At 33.0% G+C, this 16,653-nt stretch overlaps 1 protein-coding gene across 1 annotated transcript in view; it reads left to right on the forward strand.

The window, feature by feature from the left end:
• The window catches only part of C2H2orf73 (chromosome 2 C2orf73 homolog), a 39,047-nt gene extending 24,974 nt beyond the window's left edge, over positions 1–14,073 (forward strand). The window contains exons 4-5 of the mRNA XM_051975273.1: positions 11,854–11,951; positions 13,259–14,073. Of these exons, the coding sequence (XP_051831233.1) occupies positions 11,854–11,951; positions 13,259–13,600 (440 nt within the window). The 3' untranslated portion in view covers positions 13,601–14,073. The remainder of the gene's footprint in view (positions 1–11,853; positions 11,952–13,258) is intronic.
• The last annotated feature ends 2,580 nt before the right edge of the window (positions 14,074–16,653 follow it).

The raw sequence follows: 16,653 nt of genomic DNA on the forward strand, positions 1-16,653 counted from the left end.
GGTGTCTTTCCCTTATTGGAAGTCTACAAATAAAGACAGGAAGACATCTTGTGTGTGTGTTGTACATAAGATATGGGCTCTGCTAGATAGCTTCTGAGTTCCCTCTAAATTTATAGTTCTATGTTTACTCATATACTTGGAGCTTTGAATTATCATATTACAAGAGTAAAATTAATTTTTAAGATGCTAAAAGCATTAAAAATTGATAGAAACAGAATCACAAAATTCAAAATAATTAGATTCCTTTTAATCAGAAGATAAATCAAGCAAAAAAAAAAGAAATTGAAAAAAGTTTAATGAATTTGAATTAATAGCTTTCCAAAGAGAAATTGAAATATCAGTGAAACATTTTTTCCCAAGTACATAAGTATCTCCAATAAAAATCATTGTCTATTTGAACACAAAGAACCTTGATAAATTGTAAAAGACATTTGTGTGTGTGTGTGTGTAAAATATTTTTCATTTATCCAATATTTACGAATTGCCTACAATAAAATTGGAAATAAATAATAAAATCTGACTAAAAGGTACAAAATTTGGAACTTAATATAGTTGTAGAATTATGATATGGTTGACAGGGTTCACTCATCATTAGATGGGTTTCCTAATATAATACTTCTCTGCTCTAGAAATTTGCATCAAAGGATTTTTCTTTCTCTCTGTCATTCTTAGCATTTAAGCATGAAGTCATAGATAGTATTTCTAACCCCACCAAAAAAGTTACATTCCCCATCCTTCTCTCCTTTCTTCTTTCTTTTATTCCACCCTTTCCATATTTATCCCTCAATTGCATCTTTCTATCTGTATTCCTACTAAGCACATTAAGAGTAGAAAATCATGGCAGTTTGTATTGTTTATAAGGACGGGTAAACATCTAAAGCAAGGAAAGACTTAATAGACTTTTCCCTGTGCTTAGAGGAAAATACTTCAAGCTTCCATGAAAAGGAGCTCAAGGAGGAGAAGGCACAGGCAAGATTTTTGCCTTAAAGTCAGTAGGGGAAAGGAAGGGGGAGAGTTGACATTCAGCAATACAACATCTGTCCTGGCACTTCTCATTCCTAGTTGGCTGAAATAGGCAGCCTTGGTTCTGGAGGCATCACCTTGCTCCCTGTGATGATTACCTCTGCCCAAGTTTCTGCTATTCTAGCTCCATGGAACTTCTCAACGTTTCTCCTTCAGCTTCATGCTTCACTTCAGGAGCTGAATTGTGTCTAACACTTGGACATTTTTAAGGGTGGGGGAAGAAGATTATCATTGTTAATCTTATGATATTTCTTACTTTCTAATTCACATGGGAGACCCATTCACATCCAGTAAAGATATCAGCTGGCATTTCTGCACCTTAACAATTAATTTACCTAACACCTTATTGTCAGCCCATTTTTTTGGTGATTGAATCCTGGATCTTTCAAAGATAAATACCTTTATGTTGAGATAGATAGATAGATAGATAGATAGATAGATAGATATAAGAGAGCTTCTATTCTAACTCATGCTTCAACAAGAATCCCTTTTATAATAAACTCAACTAATGCTCATTTATTCTTTGCTTAAAGGCTTCTCTTAAGAAGTATTCCATTCTGATTTGGCACACAAAAACTTGACAACTTGAAAAGATCACAATTCAGTTTATGAGAATCAGAACTTTGATGGATCTAGCATCTCACTGATCTACATTTCCATTTTTAACCATACCATAGTATTCCATTATATGAAAGTCTATATTTCCCCACTCACTAAGGAACATTGAAATCTATCCCCACCATCTCACTGTATATATTTCTTTTTCTTGTTATCCTCCATAGAGACTCTATGCCATGCATTAGAGATCTTCCCCAGAATCTTTTAATATTTTGTGAATACCAATATTCCACTTAGGCTACCCATCTTTATCCTTTATTTTCACTACAAGTCTGGCCCCAACCTCTTTCCTCAAAAATTAGGACTCTATGCTGTCATATGTCATCTATAAAAAGAGAATCTGGAGAACTACATTATCTATAGAAGATTCTTTACATATTATGCAATGCATCCTCCATGACAGAAATGAACACATTTAGCGAGTATGTCTCTTCCTTTTATGCTTCACCTGATACTGGTGATCAGAGGATTGTTGAACAAAATCATCTCTTTATTGTAAAGCAGACATCTACAAAGACTTATCCATTGAGCAATTGAAAGTTTGAACCATCTATGATCTCAGGTTTAAAACTATAGGAGTGAATCAGAAGATTCCAACAATACAGAACTGACAATTTCAATGTCAGGACTGTCCAGACAATGAATGACCAGACTGACATATGATGCTCTTAGTGGCAGAGAAGATTATACATGTACCAAATGGTACCCATTAATGACATCATGAAATGATCGATAGATTGCTGAACTTCTGACACTTCTAGCTTTGTGAGCTTAGAAGTATTTTAACCTCTCTTGAATTTCCATTCCTTGGAATACAAAATGAAAATAACAGTAGCACTTAAATCCAAATGAGATATTTGAAAAATATTTAACAAAACTTAAAATGCCATATAAATATCTGCCCTTCTTTATTATGTAAGTTTAGCATATACTGCTATGTAATATCACTTACTGATATGTCCTCTATAGGTGATTTATCAACTGCAACTTTGTTATATGTATGTACTGTATACATATAGTAGTATGTTTCTACTTCTGTTCCATATATGTAGTCTGTTACACAAAGTAACTTGTCTCATTGTGAGGGTAAGATGGTAGATTCTTAATATCAAAGAGATGAAAGTACATTTGGGGAGGATAAAGTGCAGGGGGAACAATATCCTATTCCCACTGAGGAATTGACCATGCTGAGTACACTACAGATAATTCCAAACTCTAGCACTCATCCAAGAATGAACTGAAACATCAGTCACTAAACATTTATTAAGTAACTGCTATGTCCCAGTGGGATATAAATACAGTAAAATACAGTCCCTGCCCCCTGAGACCTAACAGTCAAATGAAGGAAGACAATGCACAAAAGAAAGCTGAAAAATAATTGGGGGAGGGAGAGAGATGGGAAAGAAAATATCCAATATGGGGTATGATAGAGAAGTATTGGAAAATATTATATTTGGAAGAAGTAAATGGATAATCAAATAATGCTTTCAGGAACATTTGAAGGGTAGCAGCCATTTGGTAACGAGAACATTTAATACCTGGTTCATTTCTTTTACCATTCTTTCTTATTAAATATTTGCTCTGGTGTCATGATTATCTGATTTAGTCTGGCACAGAGTCATTGAATAGGGGCTTAGAAGTATAGCTTTAAATAATCAGTGATCAAACAATGATGATAAATCCAAATGAATTTGAAAAGGGTTTTATATCTGTAAGAGAAGAGATGCTGTAATTGTTCCTATCAAAGAATACTATATGATCTTACACATGGAAGCTTACCTCAGTGGAATCCTCAAATTCTCTACTGAGACTTACTTTTAACATTTGATCCATTGCTAATTTAAATATGCTGGCCAGCTCTCTCATCAAATACATCCCCAGTATATTCATTGGCCATTCTCACAAGTACTTATGGAGTTGAGAAAGTAGCACATAGATTGGTTATTACTGTCTTCTTAGTTTCTTGGGGGGGGACGTTATTACTAAAATATATTGCATTCTTTTAGATTTTTCTCTTTGAAATATCTAGAAATTTTATGTCTGAATGCCTTTAAATGTGTCACCCTTGAATTTCATCCTGATGTATTTGGAGAAATTCAAGAACTTTGGTTGATAATTTTTCTTTTTCATTTCCATATATATATAGCCTATAGTTAGGTGTTAAAGTGGCATATAGTAGCTCCATTGTCATAAATGATTAATGAAGATGATTTTAGAAATACTGACAGATTGGTTTCATTTTACATATGATTGTCTTTCTTCTAATTTCATCTATAAAAGTGTTTTGGTACATCTAGTTTAGTGAGGTCTCACACTAAGCTTTTCAGTAAGCTTGTTTCCTTTTCCATTATTTGTTATTTTATTAAAACAATACTGTCCATAATCTTTCCTCATCTTTTTCTTTAATGCTTTACAATTGAGCTTATTCTCTAAACTTGTATTGTCCTTGGCAATTAAGATCAAATATTTCCTGACTAAGTTTCTTCCAGTGCTCTGTTATATCACTGAAACTTCTTTTTAAAAAATTACAGTAATCAGAGATAATGTCATTATTTTTATGCATTTCCTATGTTTCAAAGCTAATAGATTAGTTAAATATATTTGGTTGGAACTGTTATAATTGCCTTTGATATCCATTTATTGTCTTTATTCTTTCTTCTAATTTGATATTAATGTGGACTTTTACTTTAATCAATCAGTGATCTAACCATCCATTGTCATCTTACTCTAAGATGATCCCCATGTTTATAATGAGTCATTTCCTATCACATTTAAGATGTAGTCTCATTAATTTTTTAATGTTGTATGCTATTCACCATATTCTATGCCTTCTGAGTCTTTTCTGAATGAAAGAATGATATAATAGAAAGATAGATTTAGAGTGGAAGGAACTTTAGATGTCATTTTATAGATAAAGAAACAGATCTAGAGAAGATAAGTAATTTGTCCAAGACCACTCAAGTAGTGCGAGGCTTTTAAATAAGCATCAAGCCTTTCACTTCATCACATCTCCAACCTTTTAAAATTTTCACTTTTTTTTAAATAACTTTTTATTGACAGAGCCCATGCCTGGGTAATTTTTTTTACGTTATCCCTTGCACTCACTTCTATTCTGACTTTTCGCCTCCCTCCCTTCACCCCCTCCCCCAGATGGCAAGCAGTCCTATACAAGTTAAATATGTCGCAGTGTATCCTAGATACAATATATGTGTGCAGAACTGAACAGTTTTCTTGTTGCACAGGAAGAATTGGATACAGAAGGTAAAAATAACCTGAGAAGAAAAACAAAAATGCAAGCAGTTTACATTCATTTCCCAGTGTTCTTTCTTTGGGTGTAGCCGCTTCTGTCCATCCTTGATCAATTGAAACTGAGTTAGATCTTCTCTTTGTCAAAGAAATCCACTTCCATCAGAATACATCCTCATTCACTTCTTTCTTAAAAGCCATAATTATCAAGGCATACTCTGATTTGGTTGGAGGATATTGTTGAGAGCATGGTAAGATTTCTCTAGTTATGCCGTGTCCCTCAATCTTGCTCCATCCCTCTTCCATTATAAGATAACAGTTGCAGTCATGGAAAAGAGAGCCAAAGGTGCTAAGAATCTCACTTTTAGGTCATCTACCAATTATTTTAGTTTCTGGTTAATAAAACTTAGGCAAATATTTGGATTCAGTTTAAATTCTTAAATATATTTAAATTTAATAACTGAATATAATCTTTTATGTTTTATTTTAACATTTAAGATGTAGGCACATAAAGGAAGAGTGGGAGTCAAATTGACATAGTCAATAAATTTATTTAATTTGAAAAGGAATGAATACAAATTACCTTGCATCCATTCAATTTGTATCATATTTACTTATATACATGTTAGTTCCCCAAGTTTTTTAGCTGTTATGTCATATTATTGATTCATATTGAACTTCCTATCCACCAAAACCCCCAGATCTTTTGCCAATAAATCACTCTGTCTGTAATCAAGTTTACAACATATTGTATTTATGAAGTTAATTTTTTCTTCTAAATGCAAGATTTTGTATTTACTCCTCTAGCAACTAGGAAAAATCAGGAAAGCGCTCATGTAAAAAGTGTTTCTTCAGATGAACCTTGAAACAAACTAGGGATTTTAAGTAATAAAGGTAAGAAAGGAGTACATCTCAGGAATGGGGATAATCACTACAAGGATATGGGGTTAGGAAAATGGAGTTTTGTATGTGAAGAACAGAAAGAAGACCAATTTGACTGGATCAAAGAGTTTATGAAAGGAAATGTGTAATAAAGTAAGAAAAGGCAAACAAGTTGGATCCATAAAGGGCCTTGAATATTAAGAGAGAAGGCTATAGTTGATCCTAGAGTTAATAGGGAGCCAAGATCATCTTACCTACTTGTTTCTTACACACTGTGGCTTTCCTCTACACAAAGACAGGAGAATGGAATATCATAGATGAAAAGCAACAAAAAGGTCAGATTGTCTTGGTTTCAGGGATTTTTTGTTTTTTAAATATTTTATGTGGTTTTTTTCCCCTTTCTCACACCACCATAAATTCATTGTATCCTTTTCTTTTCTCAACCGTCCCATATGATAAATAGTATTTTTTTAGGAAGAAAAAATAAGTTAGCATCACTAATTAATGCATTGACCATGTCCAAAAGCATGTACATTGTGTAACAGATTAGGGAAGTCTTCTCATATCTCTTCATTTGAGTCCCAACTTATCTTTATAATTTTGTTATCATTGCTTTTCATTTTTGATGTGTCATTGTTATGTCTATTTATATTGTTTAGTCATTGTTTAAATTGTTTTCTTGGCTCTTTTTATACTTCATTCTGCATCAGCTCATTGACACCTTGCTTCTCTGTATTCTTCACACATATCACTTATTATATATTGATATCAGAGTTTGCTTATCCATGCCCTAATTTATGAGTGTCTACTTTGTTTCTAATTCTTTGTTGTTGTTTTAGTTATGTCTGACTCTTCACGACCCAATTTGGGCTTTTCTCGGCAAAGACAGTGGAATAATTTTTTAATTCCTTTTCTAGTTCATTTTACATATGAGAGTAAAACTGAGGCAAACAGGTTTTAGTGACTTGCCCAAGATTATACAGCTAATAAATGTCAGAGTCTTTTCTGACTCTTTCAGCACTCTCTACCTAGTGTATCACCTGCCCCTTTCCACTTTTAGCTATCACAAAAAGTACTGCTTTAATATTTTGGAGCATATAGGGCTTTCCAAGGAGACTATCATATTATCAGTAAATAGTATTCTATCTCTTCATTATCTATCTTTATTCTTTTAATTCCTTTCTCTTATATTTTTGGTATTGCTAGCATTTCCAGAGCTATATCAAATAAGAATCGAGAGAGTAAGTATCCTTGATTTCCTCATTTGTTTATTGTTTAAAAAAAAAAAGTATAGAATGTTCTCATTGCATAAAACACATTAATTCATTCACCCTTAACAGTTATAAGAAGCTTATATTTTCCTCCAACTATCTCTAAAATTAGGTTTCTTTTTCAATTTATGATTTTCTCCTTCTTTTGCTTTAAACACAATATTATGTTTCTTCAGTTAATTTACTTTTATCATTTTATAAGATGGCTCTGTTCCCACTATCTTTCTTCCCTTCACTTCTAATTCCCTTTCTTAATTTGTTACCTCTTTCTAAAGAGAAAGATTTGTTTTATTAGTTTTTCTCTCTGATTATATATTTCTATCCTCTTTCACCCTCTTAATTAAGTAGATTGCCCCTTCCTGTCCTTACCTTTAGCTAGTCCTGACCATTAGTTGTTTATTTTATTTCATTTTTCTGTGCTCCTTTTGATTAAAAAAAAAAAATCTCTTTCACTTTCCATCAGATTCATTACTCCTATCTCTCCCTTTTCTTGATATTCTTCATATACTCAAAGCTTCCAAGATATCCATTTTAGGCCATAACTTTTAGGCACTTTCTGCCAGGGCCTTGTAAGGCTTTCCCCTTAGATTCCTCTTTTCCTCTTGGAAAAAAACATGAATTATTGTAAGGTCAGAGAGAATATTTCTCTATAGTAGGACACACTTTCCTTCCCCTCTACCACCCACCAAATGAATCTATACCCTCTCTTGTTGACCTTTTCTTTGCTACATTTGCAAAAGTCTCTATCCTGAGTCATTGCTGTTCCACTTCTCCAGATGTCAGCTGCTTCCATGGATTCTATCTACCCCCCTTCCCAAGACATAGAAGCTCTTTAAGCCCCAAAGCTTCCATGTCTCATCCATTGTAAAGTCCTCATCTCCCTTCACTCATAGGAGCATTTATCCATGGTTCTCCCTCCTATCTTGAAAGTATGGCCTCCTTTCTTTCTTCCCTCTTCAATTTCCCCTTCTCCTCACCTATTCCCCTGTAGGCTTTTCTTCTTTCTGAGACCACAGAGATCACCTTCTCGTCATTACTTACCCTTGATTTTACTCAGCGCATAACTCATTTCTCTCTATTGCCTTGTTTCCCTCCCCCTTTTTCATATTTGGGATGTTTGAGATGTAAGTGATTTCTTTAATTCTGATTTTCTTTCTAAAAATATTTCAAATTGTTTATTATTGAAATCATAGTTTTTCCTTTATATTTAAGCTAAGATTTTCAAGATAGGCCATTCTGGGCTACTTTTTGAGGCCTTTAGAACATATTCCATTCCTTTTTTTTTTTTTTTTTTTTTTTTAGTAATTGCAGAATAGTCTTGCAGTATTTACATATCCTTTCTTTTGTATTTGAAGGTCTTATGTTAAATTTAACCACTATGTGTCTTGCAATTGTTGCAGCCATAGGTGTTGGATTTTTTTGGAGGCAATCTGTGAATTCTTTTCATTGGAATTTCATGTTCTATGTTCAGAAGTTCTGGGAAGTTCTTTACTATTATTTCCTTTGGTATAGTGCTAAGTTTTTGTTTTTGTTTTTGTTTTGTCCTATTCTCTTCTTCTGAGAGATCACCAATCCTTAGGATCTTTCTGCATTTAGTCTTTCAAGATTCATCTGTTTTGTCTGCATAGTAAGCATATTTTCTTTTAATGTTCTTGTTTTACTTCTCTTCTTCTAGGTTGTCTTTCACTTCTGTGTATTTGCATTTCCAATTTATTGTTCTCTCTTTTGTTTCTTTGATGAGGCTTTTCATTACAAATTCAAGTTTTTCTGTTTGGCTCATTATTTTTGATATGAGGGACATAAATTCTATTCTCATAATTCTTATTTTCTTTTAAACAATCCAGGAAAAGGTACAATGTATACAGAGCACTGGCCCTGCAGTCAAGAGTATGTGGAATCAAATCCACCCTCAGATACTTAGCCAGTTATATAACTGTGCAAGTTACTTAACATTGATTGCCTTAAAAATAATGAGATGGTTCCCTATCAACCTTGGATAAAATTTCCAGAAAGTCTCATCGAATTTCATATTATTTTCCTTCATTTTTCAGTTTTTACTTGAAGATGCCTGAACTTGTTTATTCATATTTACTTTTGTTGTTACTATTTTTCCTGTTGGTTTATCTATTTATGCTCAAGGTCTTTAAAATGTCTTCTTCCTGGAATCTTTAATACTTTCAGTCTCCTCTCTCCTCTCCTCCCTCCCTTATTTTCCTTATTATTCACTTCTGACTTCCTCCTCTCTGACTGAGGTTTCTTTGGGATGTGAATCTCAAAGCATCTCAGCCTTTGCTTATATTAGGCAATTCACAATTCACCCTGGGATCTCTCCGCCAACTGATTTTTGAGTGGCCAGAACTAGTCCCAGTTGGATGCTATGTAATATTACCTCAGGCTTGGTGGAGTTCTGCACATTTCCTTATATGCAACGTCCTGTCCTAGTGATCTGTTCCATTTTTATCTTCCTTAATTTTTTGACCTTCACCAGCAATTCTGAGCTTGCTGGCACTGGAAGTTCAAAACCTGCTTTCTCTGGTATTCAGCCATTCAGAGATTTGTAACTTTGGTGCTTCCAGAATTCAATCTCTTGCAGACTTTTGCCCCTGAAAGACTATGGCTAAGCTGGCTATCAAAGTCTGAGAAAACTTTCAGTCTGGAGCCAAGGACTTTATGGCACTGAAAAGAGGTTTTTTGGGGGGAGGAGGGGAGAGAATGAGAAGATAGAGATTTAGGGATGGGTTTGGGTATAAAACCATCCTTAGGTCTACTTCATTGCTGATGTATAAGAGGTGGGGGAGAGGGAAAGTGCCAGATGAGCTTAGTGTCAGTGAATGCCAATTTCTGAGTTTTAGGGGTTTTTTAAAAACCTTCTTTTGGATTCTTGGTGTCCTAGATCATGAAAACAGCTGAAATTGCTTTTTTCTTTGGAGCATAATTTCTGATTTTGAGAGTTTTGAGAAGTCATGGAGATGGGAGAAAATGTCTAGTTTACTATTTTGTTGCTCACCAACTAATCAATGTCTTGGCTATAGTTTTATGTTATGTGGAGAATGCACAGTAAGGTTGGAAAGATGGTTGGGACTTCAGAGATCTAAATGCCCAAAAGAGGAGTCTTTATTTTATCCTATGATTAATAGAGAACCACTCTAATTTATTGAGTAGGAATAGGACATGGTCAGATTTGTACTTTTAGGAAAATCAGTTTGGAACATATTTGAAGATAGGTTGTAAAGGAGAGAGACGATGTAAGAAGGCAATTAGAAAGTCATTTTAGTAGTTTAAGAGGAAGATGAAGGGTCTGAACTAGAGTAGTAGTTTTGTGAGTGAAGAAAAGAGATGGAAGCCACAGATATTATTGAGATAAGTTAATTGGATATATTGTGGGGTGAGAGGAATTGAGCATTACATTAAAGTTACAATCCTGGGTGATTCAATGAATGGTGGTTCCGTTGCTAGAAATATGTAATAAATTTTGGAGAAAAGATCAGTTTTTTACATGTTGAGTGTGAACTGTCTATAAAACATTTAATTCAAAGTATCTAGAAGGCAATTGGTGATGTGGGACTGGATGTAAGGAATAAGACTCTGGAGCTGGATACACAGATTTTTACAGTCATTCTCATAGAATTTGAAACCAAAAGTTTGAAAACAAAGAATGTTAAAATTGCTTTTATATGTAATTGCGGGAAATAATTTGTTAAATTTAATGTTAAAAAAAAGAATGATCAATGTCAAAAGAATACCTAGCAGAAAGGTAATCAATAGTGTAAAATGTTACAAAGGGTCAAAATGAATTAGGATTGAGAAAATCTCATTAGAGTATTTATTAATGAAGAGATTATTATTGATTTTGGAAAAGGCAGTTTTAGTTGAGTGATAATGCCTAACAGCTAGATTGTGGGTTATTTGAATAAAAGTGAAGCTACTTCTTTTAGGCTAAAAGACAGATTAGGATCACAAAGCTAAAATTTAGTGATCACAGGAGCCATTTTATTAAACTTTTCCATACTATAGATAAAGAAACTAATGCCCTATGAAATTAACAAGTTTCAGGACCAAGTTCCTTGATTTTGGAGTCAATGCTTTTTTCCTCATACCATACTGGGGTGAATGTGCATACTTTTTCTAACATTTATATGTAAATGAATGAATGAAATGGTAGTTTTTATGTGCTTACTATCGGTGAGGCACTGTTTTAAGGCATGTTGGGACTAAGTTGTGAAGAGATTAATGCCAAAGAGGGGAATCTATATGTGATCCTATGCAAAAGGCTCTAAGAATGCAAATACAAGTAAACAAGACAGTCTCTGACCTCAAGGAGTTTATATCCACAATGGGGTAGCTTATATAGCCTGATTTTAAAATGTCCAGGAAGTGATATGGTTTCCTGCTATTGGATGAAATAAAGCAAAGGTTCATCTCTCAGAGCCCAAAGTCCTAAGGGAGTGGAATCTGTATTCCAATGGAAAGAAGATAGGAAGAAGAAGTGAAATGGTTTGAAAATGGCCTGGAAATATGTTTCAAAATAAATCATTTATGTCATTGTTGAATTAATATTAGCTATAAGAATATTTAGTAATTCCACATTGCTTATTAGGAAATTTCTGTTGGTTTTTTTCATAAGCAGTTGCTAAGGAATTTATTACATCTCAAAATAGATGTATTAGATTGATGTAATATGATTTACATATAGACATAGCTTAATTTTATTCATTTTTAATGAAAGCATGTATGTTAAGTTTTTAAGATATCTTATCTCTTTGCACAATTGTTAATGCCCATCTAATTTCATTAAAATGCTCTTTTTTTTTAGTTCCATTAGCAATTTCAGATACATTACCAGTCATCGAAAAAAGATTTACACAGCATTTTCCTTTTATACATCAGTTCAGAAAAGGTTTGCCATCAAAGGTAAGAGAATTTAGAAATAATTATTTAGGAGTATTTAAGTTTGGTAAATGTATTGTAGAATGTTTTACTTATTAGAATTACAATATACTGTTGAAAATATGATGTTAAAATCAATTCTGATGAACGTGACTCTTTCCAACAATGAGATGGTTGATGCCAGTTCCAATGATCTTGTGATGAAGAGTCATCCACACCCAAAAAGAGGACTGTGGGAACTGGATGTGGATCACAACATAATGTTCTCACTCTTTTTGTTGTTGTTCACTTGCATTTTGTTTTCTTACTCATTTATTTTCTTTTTTTATCTGATTTTTTCTTGTGCAGCAAGAGAATTGTATAAATATGTTTATACATATTGGATTTAACATATATTTTAACATATCTAACATATATTGGATTGCTTGCCATCTAGGGGAGGGGGTAGGGAAGGAAAAGAAAATCTGAAACACAAGGCTATGCAAGAGTCAATATTGTCAAGTTATCCATGCATATGTTTTGAAAATAAGAAGCTTTAAAAATTAAAAAAAAAACAGAAAAAAGAAAATATGATGTTAAAAATAATCATAATGTTAGTAGTGATCTTTAGTTTAAAAGTTGAAACCCTCTTATTCTAAGTTTTTAACTAATGATTTATAATTCTCTACTATCATATTGCTATAATATCCTGTCACAGAATTTGTCATTTTTTATAAATATTTTATAAATTGCTCATTGTTCATTTAAATCATTCTCATAAGGTAAGGTTTCACAAACTTTAATGTAGTCCATATATATCGGCATAAAGTTCCTTTTCATTATATATTCATTTACCACACTTTTTCCCAACTATAGATGTTCATTTTCACATTTCATTATAATAGCTTTTCTGTCAAACTAATAGTCAGTGAGTATACAATCATAAATCTTTTAGCCCATAAAAAACAATTGAAAAGTCAAATCCCTAATAACCCATGCAACTAAAACTTATATCTGATATAACTTGCCCTGAATATAGGAAAAATATATGCAAGTTATGCAATCCTAAAGACAGAGCAGTTATGAACTATAGAAAAGAAGATACATTTTTTCTGATTTTTTTTTCTGTGCTTTTCTGTTGTGTTTTCATTTCATCAATAAGAAATTCTGACAGACCAGTCATTATTTCTTTGCCTTTTGGTATTAGAGTCTAGGATGATAGCCAGCAAACAGGCAGAGAAACAAATGGATGCATTGCCAACACTTGAGCTAATAAATGAACTCAGCTCACAGCTGTATTTGCTAACTGCTTATGTGCCCCTGGTTAACATCAACCTTATTTCCCTTTCCAGCATCATGGAGCTTTCCTGCCGACAGATATAAAACCAGTAAGACGACCAACTAAGGGAACAGAAGCATCCCAAAGTTCTCGAGGGTCACGCTGTTCAGAACAATCAAAAACAGAGACAACAAGTATAGTGACCTCATCCCATCTCTGCCACCACAGTTCCCAAAGGTCACCAATTTCTGAATGTCACTTATCAGAAAAAGACGTCAAAGGAGAATCCAAGGCATACCTCACAGCTCCTGGGAAGGAACAAAAGAGTCCAGGCATTTCTGGAACAGATGAAGTCAATTTTATCCTTCCTCCCAGGAAGGGGCCTTTATATCCACCAATCAAACAGAGATTTTAAAAAGTCAGCAGATCAGTTACCCACAACAGAGTAACACAATCACTGATACTTTCATTAGTTCCTGCAAGGGAAAGAATCTAGATTCATTATGCTGACAACAATATTTGCTTTTCTAGTACCAATAACCAAAAATGCAAGCTGACCCCAGCTTATTTTTAGAAATAATGTAGTACTCTTTTGACTAAACCAGTGCTATATTTAGTTTTCAGAAAAACCTATATGCTTCAAGAATTGTAGAAGAATTTGATTGCCCTTTCCTTAAACTACTTTGTTTACATTTTGAGTTCAGATATTTTGCAATGATATAATCCCACTGAATTTAGACTATCTAGCTTAATAATACAGCAAAATCCCTTAATTTCTCCAAATCTTTCTTGTTTTTAGAAATGGATAAGAATGTTTGTACTATTCCTCCCATCTTTGAGAGAATACGGTGGGAGAAGTACTTTGTAACCTATAAAGTGCTATATAAATATGAGCTGTGATTATTAATAGCTATTTTAATATTAGAAATGATCATGAAACATGAAAATTGAAGCTTATTTTCTTCCATTCTCTTTCTTTCTCTCTCTCTTGTCTCTCTGCCTATCTTGATTTCTTTCTTTGTTTTTTCTTGCCTTCTCAGTGGATGGGAAAAGGGGAAGAAAGTTCAAAACTGAAGATAAAATAAAATAGAAAATGCATAAATGAAAATGTGTATTTAAAAGAGAATACTATCTCAATCCTTCATTCTCATGGCGACTGTGTGATAAAACTAATCAGTAACAAAAGAATCAACCATCATAAAGAAAAGAAACCATAACGTAAAAATTGTGTCATTTTTATTTTCAAAAGCCAGTTATTGTGAATCCATTTTATAGTTTTTACATCTAAAATATTCTCTTAATAGTATTTATTAACCAGGATAAAAATAGTTTCAACTATTTTTGTTGCTACAGTGCTTTAACATACTAGATTTACCTTAAGCCCCTACGAAACATAGAGGTTCAGTATTTGTAAAATATGTCAAAAGATATATTCAGGAATATGAGCAGTTATAATACAGAAATTGTTGTATTTATTTTTCATTTGGCTAATAATATTGCTATAGATAATATTGTAATGTTTAAAAATGAGCCTGTCCATAAATTTCTAATAAATGCATTAATCATATTTTTGCCAGCTATGATTAGTTATTTGTTTTAATTTTTAATTTTAATTTTAATCAGGTCCCTATAGTTTACTACAATCATTATTACCTGACAATAAGAACTGATATTCTTAAATTTCATAATTACATAAATTGTGCATAGTACATTAGGACTTAGGGCTCTCAGTAAGGGTCCACCAAACCTCATTAAAAGGGCTGCTATGTGGCTGAGCCTGGAGTGTGGAAGACCTGAATTCATATATAATACTTACTAGCTGTGTGAACAAGTCACTTAATTCTGTTTACCTCACTTTTCCAATTTGTAAAATGAGCCAGAGAAGAAAATGGCAAACCATCCTAATATCTTTGCTAAGAACATATCAGAAAGGATTGAGAAACAGATCTATCTGAAAGTGACTAAGCAACAATAGCAACCTCCTTTAATAATAGCTCTCAGCAAATTAGAGAATATTAAGAAAACTAACAAAAATAATATTTTCAGGCACACACCTCAAAAATAATATCAAATTATTTCCCTTATTAAACTGTAAAATCTTTAGTAAAAAAATTTGTCCCTGTATCTCCCTCAATGCCTATTAGTAATATCACTAGTTCATACTCTAAAACCATTTGTTGAATAAATGCTATAATATAAACAAAATTCTAAACACTGAAGGGACAACTAGATGACACAGTAGATATGGCATTGTCCCTTTGAATCAGGAGTTCAAATCCAGCCTCAGATATTTGACATTTACTAATTGTATGACCCTGACATAGTTACTTAATCTTGATTGCCTTGTCAAAAATGAATAAAACATCAAATAGCCCTTTCCTTCAGGGTAAATATACTCTGTAGATTTAATGAACTGTTTCTTCCCTTTGAACCTGTATTGTCTGAGCAACTTGTAGTAATAACAAAATCTAGCAAGAAATGATAAATTCTATTAAATTAATTACAAAATAAATAAAATATCTGAGAGTAAACATTAAGCCACCTTCATTGAAATCAGGGTTGGCAAGATTGGGTTCTTTTTTTGCTCTGACACTTCCATTTTATTGTCGTCATTATCAAAATGATATGCAAAAATTCACCCAGGAAGATGGACTACTGTGATGCTGAATAATTGTCTGATGCAAAAAGTGAGGGAGACTGAAGAAATCAATGTATTGTTCATGACAGTTTTTAAATCTATTGGGAAATTATTGGGGAAAAAGTAATAATAAGTATTTCTGTTCCTGTAATAAAATTAGCTTCTTAAAAACACCTTGCAAACTTGCTTTTTAAGTGTCATTCATACATATATCCAGTGATTATGCAAAAAACTTTTTTTTTTTTTTGCTTTGAATTTCTTGAGCTTTGAATCTCCTCCAAGTTGCATGATTTTCCTATATTCTTTGATTCTTATACCTTTATGGACCAAAAGTAATCAGATGCTCTAAATTGCTGCCAAATTTCTCTATAATTTTAAAATATATATCTGATCTACATAATAAGTCAAAATATGTATTGCAAGGGGCTGATAATACAAATATAAATAAAAAGAAAAGCTCTTCCTGTCTCTACCGAGTTTACATTTTAATTGAGGAAGACTATATAAAAGGAAGCTGAAAAAGAGATAAGGCAGAGAAAATGCCTGCCATAGATGGAAAAGTCTATCATTGTCTCACCTAGTGGGAAATGAAGAGATATTTAGTCTGAATGTTCTCCTTAAATGAAGGTTCACAGAAGAGCTTTCCAATCAGATGAAGGGGCCTCAAGGGCAAAAGGTACTTTAAGAGTAAATAAAGATCTAGGCAACAAGAAACTGACCAATTCCAGTTACTACCAAAATGATCTTTTTTTTTTTTTTTTTAGCTGAGGCATTTGGGGTTAAGTGACTTGCTCAGGGTCACACAGCTAGGAAATGTTAAAGTGTCAGAG

The sequence above is a fragment of the Antechinus flavipes genome, chromosome 2 (assembly GCF_016432865.1).
Source record: "Antechinus flavipes isolate AdamAnt ecotype Samford, QLD, Australia chromosome 2, AdamAnt_v2, whole genome shotgun sequence".
NCBI classification, from domain to species: Eukaryota; Metazoa; Chordata; class Mammalia; order Dasyuromorphia; family Dasyuridae; genus Antechinus; species Antechinus flavipes.